This window comes from Pezoporus occidentalis, unplaced genomic scaffold, assembly GCF_034315485.1.
Source record: "Pezoporus occidentalis ecotype Australia unplaced genomic scaffold, CSIRO_AGI_Poc_V1 ctg216, whole genome shotgun sequence".
NCBI classification, from domain to species: domain Eukaryota; kingdom Metazoa; phylum Chordata; class Aves; order Psittaciformes; family Psittacidae; genus Pezoporus; species Pezoporus occidentalis.
Window position 1 is genome coordinate 1,297,063 of NW_026914029.1, and position 19,908 is coordinate 1,316,970.

General features: G+C 57.4%; 1 protein-coding gene across 1 annotated transcript; it reads right to left on the minus strand.

The window, feature by feature from the left end:
- Positions 1-1,356: 1,356 nt before the first annotated feature.
- ADAMTS15 (ADAM metallopeptidase with thrombospondin type 1 motif 15) lies at positions 1,357-12,417 on the minus strand. Its single transcript, XM_062619910.1, has 8 exons — positions 11,481-12,417; positions 7,980-8,112; positions 7,258-7,425; positions 6,633-6,916; positions 5,720-5,897; positions 5,291-5,472; positions 4,679-4,854; positions 1,357-4,177 (listed from the first exon to the last, which is right to left on the minus strand). The coding sequence occupies exons 1-8, from the start codon at positions 12,384-12,386 to the stop codon at positions 3,397-3,399; spliced, it is 2,808 nt and encodes a 935-aa protein (XP_062475894.1). The 5' UTR covers positions 12,387-12,417; the 3' UTR covers positions 1,357-3,396.
- Between the last annotated feature and the right edge of the window lie 7,491 nt (positions 12,418-19,908).

Sequence of the window (19,908 nt, forward strand, 5' to 3'; positions counted from 1 at the left end):
TGGACACAGCTCCTAAGGGGATGAGTCTCATTCCCACCTTCAGTTCCCTGGGGTTTAACCTTGTTTCAACCACAGCAAAGCTGAGGTTTGGAAGCTGCAGGTTTCCTTCCCCTGCAGGATCACTGTCCCATTGCATCAGTGTCCCATGCAGGGAAAAATGTAAGGATTAGCCTTATATTATCTACTAGAGAAGACAAATTAACAGCCAAGGGAAGCGAAACACAGTGTCACAGCACTGGGAACCATCACTGGCAGCACCTCCTGGTGCATGGAAAAGCCACCCCTTCCCCTTGGATGCTGCATATGATGCTCCCCATCATTTCTCTGGCATTGGGAAGCTATTCCTGCAGCTTTGGGCTTGATGTGGATGCAGGACATCACCTGTGTCCCTTCCCTGGTGCCAGCTGGGGGTATTTGGCTCAATCCCATTAAGTCCTTTTGCCTCCTTACAGCAAAGCACCCTGAGCCAACAGAGCAGGAGTCAGGGGGTTCTGGCATCAATGCTCCGTTTCTTTCCAGGTAAATACTTGGGGTTCTTGTGGGGTTTTATCTCTCTGGGTGACTTTTAAGGGCATCTTGTGCTGGAGGAGCAAGGCATTGGTTTTAACTTGGTTTCTCCTCCTCATCCAAGGGAATAGCTGCAGCACAGGGTGGAAATCACCCTCTCTGCCCCTATTTGCAGCTGGAGCCTTTGGATGTATTTGGGCTGAAACTGAGCTTTCCTGTGGGAAAAGGCACAGGATAGCAATCCTTTATTGCCCTGCAGGAACTGGTGGCGTGTCCCATGGAAAGGAAGGGGTTTATTTCACCGTTGGCATGGGTATAAGAGGAAAAGAGGGCCCTGACCCAGGGTGGTTGTGCTGGGAATGAGCAGGGATGTGTTCCGGGCACCAGCAGCTGTGCCAGGTCAGCTCATGGCCGAACCTAACCCTGCTCTTCCTGGACCATCCCAAGGTGATGTGGGAATGGGCTGTGACTAAGGCTTTGTCAGCACATGGAGCGGATGACTCCGGAACAGCACGTGTGTCCCAGACAATGGTATGCATGCACACGGGTTGTTCCAGGATGTGAGAGTGCTGTTCCAGTGTGCATTAACCCATTTAGCTCTATATTGCTGTTAACCCTGGCAAAGAGCATCCTCATCCCGGGCTCAAACCAGCCACCCTGATGCATTTAACATCTCCATGCAGGGACTAAGCCCCCATCGGGCTCCTTTGTTGCTGCCCACAATGCATCCTGTAGCAGAAGCAGGTCAGAACAACCCTCTTTGAGGCTTCCAATGGGACGGCGATAAGAGATGCTCCACAGCCCCCAAGTGAAGGACACGGGCACCACTGTGTGCCCTGGGGAGCCGTGTGGCTTTAAATACAGTTTATTTCAGGTTTGCTATCAGTATACATGGTATACACAGAGCAGCCAGTCCGAGTGGCATCTCCATCCTTTTGCTGCACACTTGGCAAAAGAACCGCACGCAAAGAGTCCTTCCCCGCCCCATAGACAAGGCTGATGGGTTCTCAGTGGCTTGGAAACCATCTCTTGGGGGTGGCAAGAGACAACAGGGCAGCTCCTCAGAGCTCTGTCCCCAAATGGAAGCTTGGCTCTGCAGGAAAACCCTCCGGAAGGGATCTGGTGATGGGAATGGAGACCTGGAAGGGATTTGTTAGGGCATTGAATCCCATTCCCAGAGCAGCCACAGCATCTGCTCCTGATGTGGTCTGATGTGAGGCATCCCTGCCCCATGGCAGGGGGTTGGAACTGGATGATCTTAAGGTCCTTTCCAACCCAACCCATTCCATGACTCTATCAAGCAGTGTGGAGACCCAGGACATTCCTGTGTTCAAAAGGCACCATGTCAGTGCATGAGGATGGGTCCCCAAACGTTGTCATGTGGAGTTTGTAAGCTGATGGAAAGGTTTAGCAAGGGAATCCTTGTACTCCCTCTGTCCTGTTCCTTGTGATCTTCCTCCCTTTGCCCATAGTATTGAGGCAGAAAGGGTACAAGGAGTTTCCATGCATGGGACTGAGCAAGCCTCTGGCTGCTGAGACAGCATCTTCTGCCTCCTCATCATCTCTCCCTACAGCTCCTTCCTGCTGCTCCCAGTAACTGCATCACTCAATACAGAGGCTCTGGCTTGCTCCCAGTCACAGCATATGGGTTCAGAGGCACCTTCACCAGTGAGAAAGCAACAAGTGAAGTGGTCCCTGATATGATCCGAATGAAAGACCCAAGTGATGTGTAAATGGTCCCCTCCAGCCGCAATGGGCATGATCTGAGGTACGGAACAAACCCTGCACCAAACCCTGGAGGGGGAAACTGGTTGTAGCGAGAGGCTCCAAGCCACCTCTTCCTCTGCATGTCCATGCCCCACTGAGCCCCTTTCCTGCTGGAGGGCAGTGGGCTCTCTGTGCACAGCAAACTGGTCCCGTTAAGCAGTGAGCACCATTTCCACAGAGTCAAGTACCAGTAACCTGTGGGGCTGTGTCTGGCCCCATACACTACAGTACAGTTGCTTGGTTTGGGATGCCAGCTCCAATCTCAGCTCCAGAGTGATCCCTGTTAGCCCTGAAAAGCTTCAGGCGGGTGGTTTAGAACCTGCCCTGGATCAGGGTGTGAAGGAGCATCCAGTGACGCAAAGGATGCTCACACAACCCCATCCCAAAGCACCATAGGAAACCCTCATCCAGGTGTGAGAGCCCACTGGGAATACCACCGTCCCCGCTCCACCAGGTTTACATCCATTGGGATGGAGGGGGAAGGAAGGAGGTTAAAACAATACAGAGTTAAGCACCATAAAATCTACACTGGTCAGGTCATAAACAGGAGGAGAAAACCACAATGAAGCCACCACCTTCCAGCCTGGCCCAGGGATGCTGCTGGGGCTCAAAGGACCACCGTAGGCTGTGAGTCCTCACCAGTGGAAGCATCAGTCCCAGCACCTTGGTGGTTGGAGAATGTCATTTGCCATCATTGCATTGCTAAATCCGTTTTGGTCCCATTGAGCACGAGTGTTGGGGGGGAGCCCAAGGAGGGGCGGAGGTAGGCTGGGCCTTTGGGAAGACAGGGGAGGCTTTGGCTGTGCAATATAGGGGCATCTCCCTGTACTCGGATCCATCCCGGGCAGTGCTCCTCCTCGTTCCCATCGCTCCCAGCCTCTGCCGATGGGTTTCCGCGTCATTCAGCAGCTTCGAGGTAGATGTTTGGTCCCCCTCTGTCTCCGAGCGACCTGGTGGGTGACATCCCACCAGGCCTATGGGGTGAGTGTGCTCGGTCCCTTTGGGTTTATTCCATTCCCCACCCCCCCCCACCCCCCTGTTTTCTATGTGCTATGGACATCTCCCCCATCCCCAGCCGGAGGAGCACCATGCCCTTCCTCACGCAGCACCCCTGCATCCAGCTCAGCACGGCCTCAAGGTGCAGAAATCCAGCTCCTGCGGCTTCCTGCGGGAATTGCAGCTCTCCCGCGGGAGCAGGCGCCCGGTTGGGACCGAGCACTTCAACGCCCGCCTCTTGAACCCACGACCGCAGCTTTTGGAGCAGGGGGACCACGGTCCAGCATCCCAGATGGGGCAGGGCTCCCCGCAGAGCCGGACCTCAGCCGGGCGCTGCGCAGCATCGCACTCGGCCGCGGGTTGCCCGTAGGAGTCCTGGCAAGCCACGGAGCGCTTCTGCATCCCATCGCCGCAGGTCACGGAGCACGCTTCCCATCCGCCCGCTGCCCACTTGTAGGAGGGACGTTTGTAGCTCGGCCTCCCCCCGTCCAAGCGGTTGGACAGGCTGAGGACGCTGTTGTTGAGGTCCGGCGGGGTCCTGCCCTCCTTCCTATAGGAGCCTTTGTCCTCCTTGCTCTCCTTGGGGAGGTAGAAGGAGTAGCGCACCCGCGGAGGGGTCATCTTCCCCACGGACAGCACCTCCAGGGTCAGGGGCTCCTGGATGGGTTTGAAGGCCTGGAGGCTCTCGACGGCGGTGCCGGTGCCGCTGTACCGCAGGACACTGCCCTTCACCATGAGGTCCCTCTCCACTGCGGACACGATGAAGTGCCCGTTGAGCAGGTACTTGCCCTGCCCGTTCTTCAGCGCCAGGTAATTGTCGTCGCTGATGAGCCCCTTGTAGCCCCGCTGCCTGATGTCGATGTTGGAGGCTCCCGCGGGGATGACCACCACGAAGTTGTAGCCATGCCTGGAAGGGAAGGGCAAGGCATTAAGCAGGAGCACATCCCCTTGGGATGGGGTCTCAAGATCTTCCCACCCCAGGGGTATCTCCTATGGAGCTCATTTGGAATCTGCTCCTTACGCTGAGTTTTATCTAAGCTGAGCGTATAGGAAGGTGCTTCAGTTCCTGTGGGTCAACAGGATGGAGGTACCACAGTACCATCAGCGTGGACGTACCACGGTACCATCAGCGTGGATGTACCACGGTACCATCAGCGTGGGATGTACCATCACAAACCAACAGCAGGTTAAATGTGTCCTGCTTCCCCTGCAGAGCTAGCCCAGCTCTCCATGCAGTGATGGGCATTGGCACCAGGAGGTTTTGCTCGGGATGAACTTAGACCCATCACCATAGAACGGTTTGGGTTTGAAGGGACCTTCAAGATCATCTATTCCCAACCCTCAACCATCTCCATGGCCTTCCTGCCCCCAGTGGATGGGGAAGCACACGCGGCCACCGAACACTTACATGGGTTTGGTGAACAAGCCCGAGACCTTCTTGCAGCTCTTGTTGTCTCCTCCACAGACACTGCACTTGTCAAACTTCTTCTTGGAGCCCAGCTTCCCATCACAACCCGCTTTGATGCATTTGCCCTGCACGCAGACCGAGGTGGAGTCTGGGGAGCAAGGGGTCCCGTCCACAACCTGCACAAGCAAAACAACTGCTGTGTTTCCCTTTGCCACCCAGATCCATCCAAGGAGTCCTGAGGAGGTGCCGGCAGGCACCACATCACCCTTTGCTCATGCTCTGCTTGGCACCCGGGATCATTAGGGCCTCTGGTGGCACTGCATCCCTTCACTCTGCTCTTTCCATTGCACTGGTGCAAAGGGAACACACCCTGCCCACACCTGCAATGGCCATCCTTTATCTGTGTGCATATCCCAGATGCACCTTTACAAGCCCCATAGAAGACCCTCCATGGACCGGCTCCAGCCCTGGAAGAAGGAAGCAGGCACATCCAGGCTGATCCACTCCTTCATCTACCACAACTGCCCACAAAGCAAGGAGAAATCCTTCATTTCCAGGCACGCCGGAGCCATCCCACAGCCCTGATGGTGACCACGGGGGTCCCTCACCCACCTTGGGTGCCAGCACGTAGAAGTAACCGGTGCCATTGGCTCGGCAGATGAGTTTGCATTTATCCCGGGGCGAGACGCCGGAGTATTTGGGGACCCAGGAGACGGATGCGGTGAGGCGGTTGGTGCTGTGGCTGTATCCGTTGAAGGCTTCACACTGCTCCTCACGGAAGCTCTTTCCCGGCACTGGAAAAAGAAGTTGGATGTGCATGGGATTGGGGATGTGGCTGCCCCATCCCCGGCAGTGTTCAAGGCCAGGTTGGACACAGGGGCTTGGAGCAAGCTGCTCCAGTGGAAGGTGTCCCTGCCCATGGCCATGGAACTGGATGAGCTTTAAGGTCCCTTCCAACCCAAACCATTCTATGGAGCTCGGGCTCCATGTTTAGGGGCTGTCACAGGCCATGCAGAGAGCCAGGAGCACGCGAGCCCTTACCTGCAGCAGAGCAGGGCTCCAGGTTGCAGGAGCGGTACTTGACGCGGATGCCCTCGCAGTAGGAGCCCCCGTTGGCAGGCACGGGGTGGGTGCACTCCCGCTTGGCCAGCTGCACCCCTCCACCGCACGTCCTCGAGCACTGCCCATAGGGCGCCCACTTGGCCCAGCCACCATCCACCTGCGGGGATGCGGTGGGATGAGATGCTGCATCCCCTTGGGATGAGATGCTGCATCCCCGTTACCACCAGCTCCATCCCGAGCAGGGGTTCTCAGAACCCTTGGCAAGCAAAACCACTGCCAGATACCCCCAAACCCATTTGGGACTGGATGGAGCAGGGGCTTTCAGCATCCCTTGTAAATCAAAACCCTTTCCAGTTGCTCCTAAACCCATTTGGGGCTGGATGGAGCAGCACCTCTCGGCATCCCTTGGCAAACAAAACCTCTTCCAGATGCCCCCAGACCCATCTGGGGCTAGATGGAGCAGGGGCTTTCAGCATCCCTTATAAATCAAAACCCTTTCCAGTTGCTCCTAAACCATCTGGGACTGGATGGAGCAGCGCCTCTCAGCATCCCTTATAAATCAAAACCCTTTCCAGTTGCTCCTAAACCCATTTGGGGCTGGATGGAGCAGCACCTCTTGGCATCCCTTGGCAAGCAAAACACCTTTCAGATGCCCCCAGGCCCATTTGGGGCTCAACAGAGCAGGCTCTCTAAGCCTCCTTTTGTGAGCAAAACCTCTTCCAATTGCTCCCAACCCCATGTGGGGCTGGACGAAGCAGAGCATCATCCCTCCTTGCGCAACACGCAGCACCCAAGCGACCTCCATCTCTTCGCGCATCCTTGTGCCCCCAGCACCGGGAGGATCCATCCCTCAGCCCGGGGTGACCCCACGGCACGGGGTGCAGGTACTCACCCTGTACTTACTGATGTTGTGCCTCTCAACGCAGGAGCCCTTGAGGCAGAAGCGCCCCTCACCGCAGCTCGTGCCGTCGGCCCAGGGGAAGTGCCGGGTCTGGCAGACGATCTGGCCCCGCGCCTTGCCCGTGCACCACAGCTTGGCGCAGTACTGCATGTAAGGGCAGGGCTTGGAGCCCACCCCGAAGGCCAGCTCGCACTGCTGGTTCAGGCTGTAGCTCGACCCGGGCAGGTCTTCGGGCAGCGGGATGGGCTTGGCCGGCTGGTCCAGCAAGCAGTCTCCTGCAGCGGGGAGGATGGGGAGGTCTGGGGGGTTCCTGGGGGGTTGTATGGACCATTGTGGGGATGGATGGGCAAAGCTATCCCAACCCCATGCTACCCTCAGGTGGAATCGTGGAATCAATCAGGTTGGAAAAGAGCTTTAAGATCATCAAGTCCAACCGTTCTCCAGCACTAACCCACGGCACTGAGGGCCTTGAATGCATGCATGTCATCTTCCAGAGGTGGTGATCCCATTCCTTCTATCTCTGCGGGGTGGGGAGAAGAGCTGCTCCACAGCCCGTCAACCATCCCCAGGCATGGATCCTGCTCCCCAGGGACAGGATACAGGTACGAGGGCTCACCATGGCCACTGTCGAGGAAGTCGGTGATGATGGCAGCGCTGCAGGCTGACCAGGGGTTGGCACGGTCGATCTGGATGAGGGTAGGGGACATCATGTGGTTGGTCTTCAGCCGGCCAAAGACCTCCTCACAGGCCTTCACGTTGTCGTGGGGCATGTTGAAGACATGGCCTGGGAAAGGGATAAAGAGGGACAGCGTGACTAACACGGCTTGGAACAGAGGGACAAGCTTCTTGCAATGGGGAGAACGGAGGCACGGAGTGGGGCAGAGCCTTGCAGGGATTGTAGGGATGGAGACCCATGAGGAAGGATGAGGCTCCGCACAAGCAGCAGGAGCTTACAGGGCGAGCACCATTCCCACTGTCCCGGCTGCTCTGTGCATGTGGAAAGGAAGGGAAATGGCAAAGAGAAGGAAACTTCAGCGCTCAACCCCCTCCTTCCTCCTCTTCCTCCTCCCGCCGAGCACCACAAGTGTCTCCAGAGGTAGGTTCCTGTTGTTCCAGGCCTATGGGCATATCCCAAAGGATGCTGCAAGCCCAGCCCAGGTAGCAACCACAACAGCAAAGCCTTTTGCTTCCCCAGCAGCTCTCTCCCAGCCGGGTCTCATGCCCCAAGGTGGAGTTTCCCTGTCTCCAGACACCGGGTATTGTCTCATCTTCCGGAGCAGGGTTATTTCGGAGCTCCTGGCATTCCTCCCAGCAGGAATCGGAGAGCAGGAGCCTTACCCAGCTCGTGGGCAGTGGTGAAAGCCGAGGGCAGCCCATCGTCCTCAATGACGGAGCAGCTCCGCTTGGGATCACACATGGTACCCACATCCGCCATCCCCAGCGTGTCGCACGTGGTGGCCCCGCACAGGTCCTGCAGGGGATGGAGACAAGGGGTTATCCCCACGGAACAGCACCAGCATCCCTGCTCCCCATCACAGCCCAAGCATCCCATGGGGAGCTGATCCCAGACTGCAGCCCAAAGGGATGGGGACCACTGGGCTGGAAGCCTCAACCCTGACCCCGACCAGGGGTGATTGCATTCACCCTCACTGGGCACAGCATCCTCCCAGGCACCCTCAGTGACAGCTTTTCCCACCCACCCAGCTCCTCTGCCCAAGGTGGAGGTGGTTTTGGCATCGGAGTCATTGGGATGGAGTCATTCTGGCTCCATCCTTCAATGCCAGCTCAAGGAGCAGACCCAGATGGGCGGATGGGAAGGCACTTGGCCTTGGTGCCTTGACCCCTTTCTCAACCTCATTTCTCTACTTCCTCCTAGGAACAAGGAGCTCCTGGACTGGGTCCAGAGGTTCCCAAGGCTGTGGGAAGTGTTCCTGCCTCTCCAAGACACTTTGCATCCATCCCAAGCACCGCTGACAGAAGAAGAAGCCATCAAGGATGACCAGATCCCATGTCAATGCTGCTGGGACAGAGGATGGGAAGGGGCTCATCATCAATGGATCTGCCCTTCTTCATGACCCAAAGGTGCTTGTGCCAATTAAAGGTCCATTTGAGGATGCAGCCTTGGTGCTGATGGGGATGGAGCATCACCCGCATCCCTCCGTGCGGTCCCAATGGGGCCGGGAGCTGCCCTGGAGGCCACGCAGGAGGCAGGGAGCTGCTTTCCACATGAAAGGGAAACTTAAGGGACTCTCTGGGCTATAAATAAGCGTGATTCATGCTCAGTGCTCCCCGGCCAAGGCGCCGCTTGAAGCCTCACACGAGCAGCTCTGCCAGCGTTTCCAGTGAGGATTCCAACCTCAGGCAGGTTCAGCCGCGGGTAAAGAACAGTCCCGATGGCTCCAGAGAGCCCCAGATGGCTTTAACAGGAGCTAAAGTGGCCACGGAGCCGGGAGGCTGCGGCTCTGGCTGGAAAACCTCATTGCACAACCTCATTGCATCCACGATCCCACCACCCATCAACGCACAGGGACAAGTTGGTGGCATCCCGAATCCCAGGTGGCTTAAATGGGGCTGGCGAGCATGATGTCCTGAGGAACCAGGGTGTTGCCACGCTGAGCATCACGCCAGGGATGCAGCTTGCCCAAGCTGGGGTTCTGGGGGTGATGCTGGGTCCAAATGGGTGACACAGTGTCACGGGGAAGAGGTGATGCACTCACAGCTCCCTGCTCTTTGCACTGCTGCTGGAGCAGCGAGGTTTGGGCTCCTGGCCCATCACCTTCACTGACACACAGACCCACTGCTGCTGTGGGGTACATGGAGAGCAGCTCTGAATGGGGTGTTCCCCAACCCCAAGCTGCAGCCTCCTGGGGCAGCGTCTTTGGGCTCTAATAAGAGGTCCTGATTGACCCCAGGGGTGCTTGCAGGGCTGCGGGATGGGAAGCAACACAAGGATGGAGCAACAGAGGGGAGCAGAGAGGAGCTCCAGAGGTTTAAAGGGGGACAGCAGCAGGCAAAGGAGCAGCTCTGCCTTGAGTTCACTGCCACTGATACCCACCACTGCCAGCCCAAAGACAAGGGGGGATGCTCAGTGCCCCAAGCCCAAGCAGCTCCCTGGGACTCTCCTTCCATCCTGACCTTCCCCTGTGGGCACTTCCAAGGCTTTTCTTCATCCCCTTGGGAGCATCCCGAGATGTTCTGCAGGTCAGATAGGAGGGATCCTTGGGCACTGATTCACCTCCACGGGGGGACCGCTCTCCTTGCCATGGGGGCTTCCCGTGTGCATCCAAAGCAACCCCAACAGGCTGAGCCTTAAACACAGGATTCCCGGTTCAGATTCCAGCTGTTCCTTAGTGCATTTGGTCGAAGACCTTCGGCTGGTGGGACATGGAGGATGAGAAGCCCTTCGCTGTGGTGTGTGATGCTGCTTCCAAGGGGCAGGAATGCAGTTGAAGGCTCCAGCAAGCACCAGCTCAGGTAGGAAGGTCCCAGGGCTATGGCTGCTGGTAGATGTGCACCCATCAGGACCGAGATCCCCAAATCCACAATCCAGCGCGGGCGACGTCGGGATGGAGCAGAGCCAAGCGGGAGAGGACAGCCCCATTGGAACAACTGGAAGCTGCCTATCAACAGGGCTGGAGGTGAAACCTAAGTCGGGGCCTTTTGTAACAGCTTTTTGGCAGGGAGCGATGCATTGGGGTGTCAGGGGACCACAGATGGATGCACTCAAGGAAGGCAGATGTCTCCTCTGCACCGAGCTTGCCTTGGGGTTTCAGGAATGGCTGGGTTAGCAATGTATAAGGAATGCAGCCCGGCTGTGATCCGCAGCCTTGGAATCGCTGGGATCGAATCTGACCCATGTGTGGCTCCGGTGACCTCGGTGGGTTTCCATCAGGGATGGAGCTGTTTGGGGTTTGACCCTGCCTGTGCTCCAGTGGGATTTACAGCTGGATGGAGGACGTGGTCCCTGCCCAGGGACAAGGAGGATGGACAGGACGAGGTCTCTCATCTTTCCTGCTCCAGGAATGCGCTGATGCCAGGGTAGAGGCAGCTGAACTAAACTGGATGCTGCATCCTTCCCACCCACCAGTGCTTGACCTGGAAAGGTGCTTTGGGAATGGTGTCCCTGCTGTTGAGGGGAGCTCCTGACCTGTCCCTCATCCTAAAACATCTGGGCAGGGATTGGCACCGCTTCCGTGTCACCCGGTTTAATCCAAGAGGGATAATGCAGCTGCCCCACGGAGCTGCAGAGCCCATTCCAGAGGTGAGGAAAAGGCCTTTTTCACATGGCAGAGGTGGGGGACACCCTCACCTCTCCCCCCTGCGAGCTCTGCAAGCGCTGGCTCCATCTCTGGTGCTCTCCTTCCAGCCCCGAGCGAGGTCCATGCGGAGCAGCCAGCACGCAGGAGAGCTCCAGGTTCTCAGGAGGACCTCGCATGAGTCAGAGGGAGCAGGGAGAGAGGTGGGATGCTTCACCGCGAGCAATTCCCAGCCAAGGACAGGGAATCAGGGCCATGCTCCTCCTCTTCTGGGCTCACACCCCCTGTTTTGGGGTGGCTGCTCCCTGTGCCAGAGCTGCTGCGGCTCCTGCCAGGAGCTTGGGGATGGAGCAGCAAGGTTCTGCCCATGGGGACACCCCTTGGCCTCACTCAGCCCCCTGCCAGCAAGGACTGGCTCTAGGGAGCTTGGTCCACACCGCCCCAGCACCGTAAGGATCCATTGGGAAAGAGGGATCAGCCACAAGCCTGCGCTAGAGGTGGGGTGAGATGGCAGGGGCACGGCGTGGGTCTCCTTGAAACGGGGGGGGGCAGCATCTCAGGGTCACCTCCCCCTTGCACCCACCTGCTTGGTGAAGAGGATGGCGGTGTCCCAGTACTCGGGGTGCTTGTCGCTGCCCTTGTTCCACTTCTTCTGCCAGGCACAGAAGTTGCGGAGGGTGAGGGCGGCATTCCCGGTCACTTTGGGCCCTTTGTCATCCTGCCCGATGAGGAGGAACTTGACCACGGAGATCTGGATGGGGTTCCGGATGCTGGGGTGCTTGTAGAGGCGGGCGGCCGTGGCCATCAGCGTGAGCAGGTAGTGCTGGAGATCATCCCCATGGAACTTCACCATCGACTCATCAGCCACCACCAACGTCTCCACGTACCGGGGCACCGAGGCAAAGCGCTTGGCCCGACCCCCTTTCCCCCCTTTCCCCCGTCCCCGGTACTTATCCAGCGCCTGCAGCACGCCGGGGGTGAGCCCGGAGCCCACGGCGCAGCGGGATGCTCCGGCCCCGACGGGGCGGCCGGGGCTGCGGCGCTGCAGGCGATGCTCCCCCCCTCCTGCAGCGCCCGCAGCCAGCGGGCTGATGATGTACTCGGCTCCCCGGTAGCCGAAAGCCCCCCGGAGCCCCCCGCAGAGGCTGAGGGCGGCGAAGGACTCCCGGTCTGCGTTGACATCCCCTGAATAGAAGCAGTGGCGGAGGGCAGGGCCGGGCCGGGCTGCGGCCCCCAGGTAATGCGAGGCGAAGGCGGGAGCGATGAAGTGGGCGTCGGGGGTGAGGTGGAGGTAGAAATCCTCGCCGAAAGCCGAGAGCTGGAAAACCACCGCCTGCCCCCCCCGGGGCGGCTCTGCCGGCCCCCGCCTGAAGTAGGATCTGCCGTTGATGTCCGGGTCCAGGCGGAGCGGGGTCACCACCTCGGTGTCGTCCAGGGGCAGGCTCAGCCCTCGGGAGCCCAACAGCAGCAGCGGCAGCAGCGGCAGCATCGTCCCGGTGGGATCACATCGGGGGGGATGAAGCGGATCGGGCTCCCCCCCCCCCCCTCCGTCCTTCCTTGTGTTGGATGGGGCCGTGCGAGCCGCCTGCCCCGCCGGTACCTGCGGTGCGGGGAGCGGAGCGGTTTTATGCGGGCGGACGGGGCGGGAGAGCCCGGAGCAGCGGGGCCGGCAGAGCCGAGCTCCGCCCGGGGCGGGACCGCGGAGGGTGGGATGGGATAGAGCGGGGCGGGGGGGTGGGATGGGATGGGATGGGGTGGGATGGGCTGAAGTGGAATGGGGTGGGATGGGCAGGGATGGGATGAGGGGGTTGGATGGCGTGGGAAGGTAGGGTGAGACAGCATGGGATGGAATGGGGGGAATGACAGCGGATGGGGAATGGGATAGGGTGGAATGGGGTAAGGGGAATGGGATAGGATGGCATAGCATGGCATGGGAAGGTGGGGGTGTGGGACGGGATGGGGGTGTGGAATGGGATGGGATGAGATGGAATGGGACAGGAGAGTGGGATGGAGATGTGGGGTGGGATGGGATGGAATGGGATGGGATGAAGTGGAATGGGACAGGGGAGTGGGATGGGGATGTGGGGTGGGATGGGGGTGTGGAATGGGATGGAATGAAATGGAATGGGATGGGATGAAGTGGAATGGGACAGGGGAGTGGGATGGGATGGGATGGGGGTGTGGAATGGGTTGGAATGAAATGGAATGGGACAGAGGAGTGGGATGGGGATGTGGGATAGGACAGGAATATGGGGTGGGATGGGATGGGGTTGTGGAATGGGTTGGAATGAAATGGAATGGGACAGAGGAGTGGGATGGGGATATGGGATGGAATGGGGATGTGGGATAGGACAGGAATATGGGTTGGGATGGGGGTGTGGAATGGGATGGAATGAAATGGAATGGGACAGAGGAGTAGGATGGGGATGTGGGATAGGACAGGAATATGGGATGGGATGGGGGTGTGGAATGGGATGGAATGAAATGGAATGGGACAGAGGACTGGGATGGGGATATGGAGTGGGATGGGGGTGTGGAATGGGATGGAATGGGATGGAATGAAATGGAATGGGACAGAGGACTGGGATGGGGATATGGAGTGTGGAATGGGGGTGTGGAATGAAATGGAATGGGGAATGGGATGGGGATATGGAGTGGGATGGGGAATGGAATGGGATAGGACAGAGGACTGGGATGGTGGATATGGATGAAATGGAATGGGATGGAGGACTGGGATGGGGATATGGAGTGGGATGGGGATGTGGGATGTGATGGGGATGTGGGATAGGACAGGAATATGGGGTGGGATGGGGGTGTGGAATGGGATGGAATGAAATGGAATGGGACAGAGGAGTGGGATGGGGATGTGGAGTGGGATAGGGATGTGGGATGGGATGGGGATGTGGGATAGGACAGGAATGTGGGATGGGGTTATGGGATGGGGACCCTCTTCACTTGTATTCTTGCAGTGCCAAAGGGGACCCTGCATCCCGCAGGGATGCTCCCACCTGCCAGGCTCCCTCCTGCTGCTCCCCACTCATGCCCCAGGCGAAGGGGTGGGATGAAGCTCTGTGCCCCCCCCCCCCCCAGCAAGGAGGAGGCTGTGGTCAGGACAGGGATGTGCAGGGAAGCTGGAATCCCCCTGCTCCGTGCTGGTTCAGGACAGTTCATTGCGGCCCCATCTTTTGTGCTTCCAGACGGGGTGTCCACCAGAGCAGCGCTTGGGACCAGGAAGGATGCAGGGGTGGAAGAGGTGATTGGGAGGTAGGAAGATGAGGGGGTTTGGGGGGCAGGACCACTAAAAGGAGAGCAATGAGGAGCCCTGAGTAACTGTCTGTACCTGAGGAATAGGTTTATGGGCAGCAATAAGCAGTGCCAGTGCTTCCCCGTGCTGTGGTTTGCTTGGCTGTGTACCCTGCAGCTCAACCTGTGACCCAAGATCATCATCAGAGTGCACTGGGCTCAGTGAATCCAGGGTTTTGTTTGGATCCCTGTGCCCACAGAGGGAAAGCAGGCAGCACAGGGAGAGGACACAACCTCGAGCATCTTGAGGTGCCAGGAGGGAATTTCTCCTGGATCAGCTGGGATGAGGTGGGAATCACCTACCCAAAGACAGAGCTCTGATTGCAAGCCAGACTGTGTGCTGCCTGTGGGGAGCAGGAAACCTGCTGGGTCTATGGGGCACATATTGCCCTTAGGGCTCCCCCTGTACCAGACAAGGAGGGAGGCACATCTGTGTCCCATTTATCCTCCAGCTCAAGGATGTGATGTGGGGATGACCCAGACCAAGCCCTGGCGTTGTCCCAAGGTTGTGGCATCTCCATGGCACATCCCTCCCAAACCAGGGTGGGCAAAGGGGACATCTCTGTTGTGCCTTCAAAGGGGAGATCACAGGGACCAGCCACAGGAGGAGGGTGAGGGCCAGGCGGGAGCAGGCAGGTCCCTTCTTTAGGGCTCTCCCCAGCCCTTTCCATCGGCACAAAGGAGCAGGCCCAAGAGAACACCTGGATCTCACTCCCCATCTTTCCAGGTGCTTGGGGATGAAGCTGGATGCTCTTCAGTCCCCCTGTAGTTTGCCTGGATCTGATGGGAACGGGATGGATACAGGTGACCTAAAGGGAAGCACATGGTCAGCAAGGAATGGAGATGGAAGATGCCTTTGGACCTCACCGAACAGCTTCAGACTAAGGTATATAAGGTAACTATAAGGTATATAAGGTAAATTTGGCTTCTACTTCGATTTTTGCCTAGAAACCACTTTAAGGTAAACCCCATCTCAGCCAGCTCTAACCTATAGCTCACCCTGATCCTGAAATGCCAGTGTGAGGTGGTCTGCAGTGTGGACACTCCTTCTGCCACCTTCACCTCTGGGGAATGATGACAAGTCCTTCCCTTTCATCCCTGTTGCCGTGCCATTTAGAACTAGAAGAGGAGCAAAAACCCACCCCCAAACCCTCCCTTATCCCCTGGGGATTCCGGATCATGGAAGAAATGGCATGAAATAGAGCACATCTCCAGGCCAGAGGCAGAGAGGGGAGGCTGCAGGCAGAGGAAAGCTGGCGTCGTGAGCCCTTCACTTGTCTTTGTCTGGAAGGTTGGCAGATCAGAGGCCTGGGCTCTCACCCAAAGGTTCAGGCTGTGCTCTCCCAGCTCCGAACCATATGGGCAAGGAAGGAGGATCCTCTCCAGGGACTGAAGATGAGTCAAAGCAAGTTGTTAGGGACGGCTTTCCAGGAAAGCAAGGCTTGGAGAATAAAAGCTGGCTGGGTCTGGATAGGGTCAGTGAGGGCGAGATGAGCAAGAAGCCCCAGCACGCCAGGGCTTTGTGACCCAAACCCTGCCCCGTCCTTGCTCCAGGAAGATGCTGAGTTTCATTGGATTCAGGCTGGCTCTGATGATAGGGACTGGATGCTTTGCCTTGGGTTTCCCATGCAGCAGCGCTTTACCTGCCCCGTGAGAGAGGATCTGAGATTGAAACGTCTTTGAGGGCGCCTGCAACACAACAGGAATCAAATCGGCCTCTTCCCCCCCATCCCATGCAAAGGTGATGCACACAAGGATCCCTGTGCCTCACCTCATTGCTCCTGCAGCAGGAGCATCGCTGCTGCCTTCTCTCATGGTCCCGACATATAATGTCACCTCTGGCATCAAGGCTTCGATATGGGGATAGCAAGGTGTGCGGAAAGCAGATGAGCTTTAAGGTCCCTTCCAACCCAAACCAGCCTGTGATTCTATGGTTCTATGACATAGAAATCATGCCAGATTCCCCTCTCTCTTCACCTGCCTGAGACAGGGTCCGTCCTTGATGGATTCGCTTTATGGGATGCTCATTTCAGAGATGCATAAAGGAGAAGATGCAGAGAGACACCAAGGGAGATGCTGCAGATCTGGGTAAGCCTGAAAGGTTGTCCAAAGGATGCAGAGAAGCAGCTCCCCAAGGAGCACAAAACCTGGGGAAGGGATTTGGAAATAGGATTTAAACCTGGATTTGGGGAAGGCCATAAACCTGCTTTCCTCCCAGCGGAGCTCCAAACCCACCCTGAAGCAAGGCTGCCCTCTGGTGAGACCTCATTGCTCTGCAAATCGAGGCGTGAAAGGCGACTGAATGCGACTGCTGGCGTTACACGTCAAAATGAGATTAAGAACGAAGGATCCCTATGGAGGTGCCTTAAGAGGGTTTGGAAATCAGAGAGAGAATCCTTTAAAATCAAGGCAAACCAAATCACAGCCCTTTACTCTCGATGCACCCGGCTTATGGTGCACTACTCCCTAAGCTTGTCCAGAGCACCAAGAGGTTTCGGAGGTGGCACATTCAGCTGCTAAATGGAGACCCTGCCTTAGGAAAGAGCTATCCCTGCTCTTCCCTAAGCCTGAAAGTCTGATTTCCCCACGTTTAAAGCATCCAGTGGGATTTACGGTCTCCCCACAGCATCGCTCTCGGCTGCCAATCCTGTGCTGTTGATGCACATCCCCAGGGATGGGATGCTGCGCTTGGGGAAGCTCGTACAGTGCATTAAGAGGAAGGAAAACCCGTTTATTTAAGGGGTTTGGGGGTTCCAAAGGCTTATCAACCGTCACTTGTAAGGCAGGGATGTCCTCTTGTGGCTGCAGCAGTGCAGTGCAGTGATTCCCGATCGATCCTGGGATTTTGCTATGTAATTCACTTCCCACTTCTCACCTGCTCCAAATCAAGCCCCAAATCCCATGCAAGTATAAGGCCAGAAATCCTTTCCTCGAGCCTCGCTTGCCATCCTTGCAGCTAAGAGGCTTCTACTGAAGGTAAATCGGAAGCACGCCAGGCCAGGGCTGTGATTTGAAGCCCAGATGCTTTCCTGGCAGAGATTTCTTCCCGCTTGCTGCCTTCAAAAGGAAAACTGATGGAATTATGCCCTTTCTTCTTGCCATCAGGTGGGTTTGGTGCTGGCTGCAGCACCCTTCACTCTCCTGTTGCTGTTGCAGGGTCTGCTCCACGACAGCCGACTCGCAGGGATGGATGTAGGATTTCCTCCATAGGGAGCCACTGACATCTAGTGGTAACGTTTATTGATGGGAAATGATTATCCCAAATGTTTTCCGGGGGCTGAAAGGAGGGAATAGCGAAAACAAAGAAGGGAATGGCCACAGCATCAGCCTGGCACTGCAGATGGGGACGTGATGCCGTTGGCAAGGCAAGGAGGGCACAGCAAAGCATCACACAGAGCCCTGAAAGGGGGCAATCTCAGTGCTGCAGGGCAGGAGCAGTGAATGCAACTGGGGCCTCGTCCTGGGAGCCAGAATTCCCTGGGAAATGGGTGGCAGGCTCAGTCCCCCGGGAAGGATGCAATGGATCCGCATGGATCTGCAGAGGTGGGGATGGGGTGGGGGGGGCAGGCGTGATCAAAAGGGACTTTAAATCACAGCGAGTGGGGAGTTAATGGCTTCCATATGCTCAGACAGCCCCTTAAGAGATGAGAGGGCTGTAAGTGGGGTTTGGTGGCAGCAACGGGGTGGGAATGGGGCTTGGACCAACCTGCTGTCATGGAAAGAGTTGGAACTGGGTGAGCTTTAAGGTCCCTTCCAACCCATTCCATGATTCTAAGCAGGACCCCCCCCAAAAAAAGCCTTGGGATGCTTTGGATGTTATTGCCTCCCCGCATCCCTTTGAGCTGGGTTATGAAGAGCCCAGCGAGGCCACAAGCAATTCCAGCTCCTGTGTGCGGAGCGGAGCCGCTAATGGAAACCAGCAGCGCCTTCGAGCCAGGACTCGAGCGCGTCCTCCGGGATCAAAGGGGCAGCTCCGAGAGCGGAAAGCCGGGAATAAACTGCATCCTGTTGGAGAGACGGGCCCTGTGCCGCCCGCAGCCTTCACCTGTCCTGGGTCAGAGCAGGGGCACCGGCTCGGCATGGGATGGGTTGGAAGGGACCTCAAAGCTCATCCGGTGCCATGGGCAGGGGTACCTTGGACACTGGCAGGGATGGGGCAGCCACAGCTCCTCTGGGTACCCGATGCCAGCGCCTCAGCATCCTCACAGGGAAGAGCTTCCTTATACCCCATCTCAATCTCCCCTGTTTCAACTTAAAGCCATCCCCCTTTCACTACACAGACCCAACCACACCGTACATGGGGCTGCTCTTTACCTTTACTCCTATTAATCTCCCTATTTCCCCCACACACACACATACACAGTCACAAACCACGCTTTAAAAAGCCAAGTAACCAGAGCCCTGGCCCTGAGCAGCGCTGCTATTTAGAGCCAGGGCTGTGTTTACTACATAGGTAGGGATGTGGCTTTTAAGTGGAGATAATAATAGAGAGGCAGATGTAAATCCATGCTGGAGCAAAGGGAGCGCAGCCTTTATCCCTGCTGCTCGGCTCTGCCTGGGTCCTGGTTTCCCAGGAATCCTGAGGTGCCAAATGGTGCTTTATCCTTTTGGATCTTCTTAGGATTAGGGGAGGGGAAGGAAAAGAAGGGTTTAGAGGAGCTGGTCCTTGGGCCGGCACCCAGAGCAAGGTTAAAGGAGCACAACCCCAGTCCTGAGCATCCGCTGCTCCTTGCAGATGAGGGTATGGAGCAGGATGAGCTCCTTCAAGGGTATCTCCTGGGCACAAAGGGCATTCCAGAGGCCAGGAATCTCATGAACTAACGAGGCTTAAAAGGAAAGCAGGAGTAATATGTAAAGAGCAATCTCCCTTTCTCCATTGGAGCTGGTTGTTCCCTGGTGCTGAGCGGGCTCCTGCCCGTCTCCTGCTGTTTGCGTTTTACCTGAGGCTCTTACAGCCCCGGAGGGGTGTAAAAGGGAGCACGGACACAAGGCAAAACTCCATTGCAAGGCTGGTTGAGGCTGTGGTCTGCTTCCAGCTGGAGCAAACCCCATGTGGGCCCAGCTGTTTGCTCAGGGCATGGAAACCTCCTTGTCCGTGTCAGTGCTGGAGCTTTCCCTGGGGCCCACAGCCCTCTGTGCCCTTGGCTAAGCAAAAGGACATGGGAACCAGGAAGGGGGGAGTCTCCGGAGGCACCTTCTGCCTTCCAGGCTGGAATGAGATGCTTTCCAGCTGGCAAAGGCCTGGTGCTTGCCAGCAGTGGAGGGATGCGGAGGGGGGGGAAATGAGGAGGGGGAATCATGGTGTGTTTGGGGTTGGAAAGGACCTTAAAGTTCATCCGGTTCCACGGGCAGGGACCAGGTTGCTCCAAGCCCAACCTGGCCAGCGATGGGGCAGCCCCATAGGGCACATCCTGCCTTGGTAAGGAGGGCAACAGAGGAACAGCCCCCTGGAGCAAACCCACCCCGAAGGGGGCTGCATCAGAGCGGGCCGGGAAGAGCCTGGCCTGAAGGGGTTAACGCGGGGAGAGTAACGGGCTGGGGTTGACACTTGGGAGGCAGGCGGGGCTCCCGGCGCCTGATTGGCCTCGCATCGCATCCAAAAGTGGGCTGGTTCGGGGCTTTTTTTTTTTTTTTCCCTTTTGCTTCTTTCTTTTGCTTTTTTTTTTTTTTTCCCCCTTTCTTTTCCCCCCCCCCCCCCCCCCCCCCCC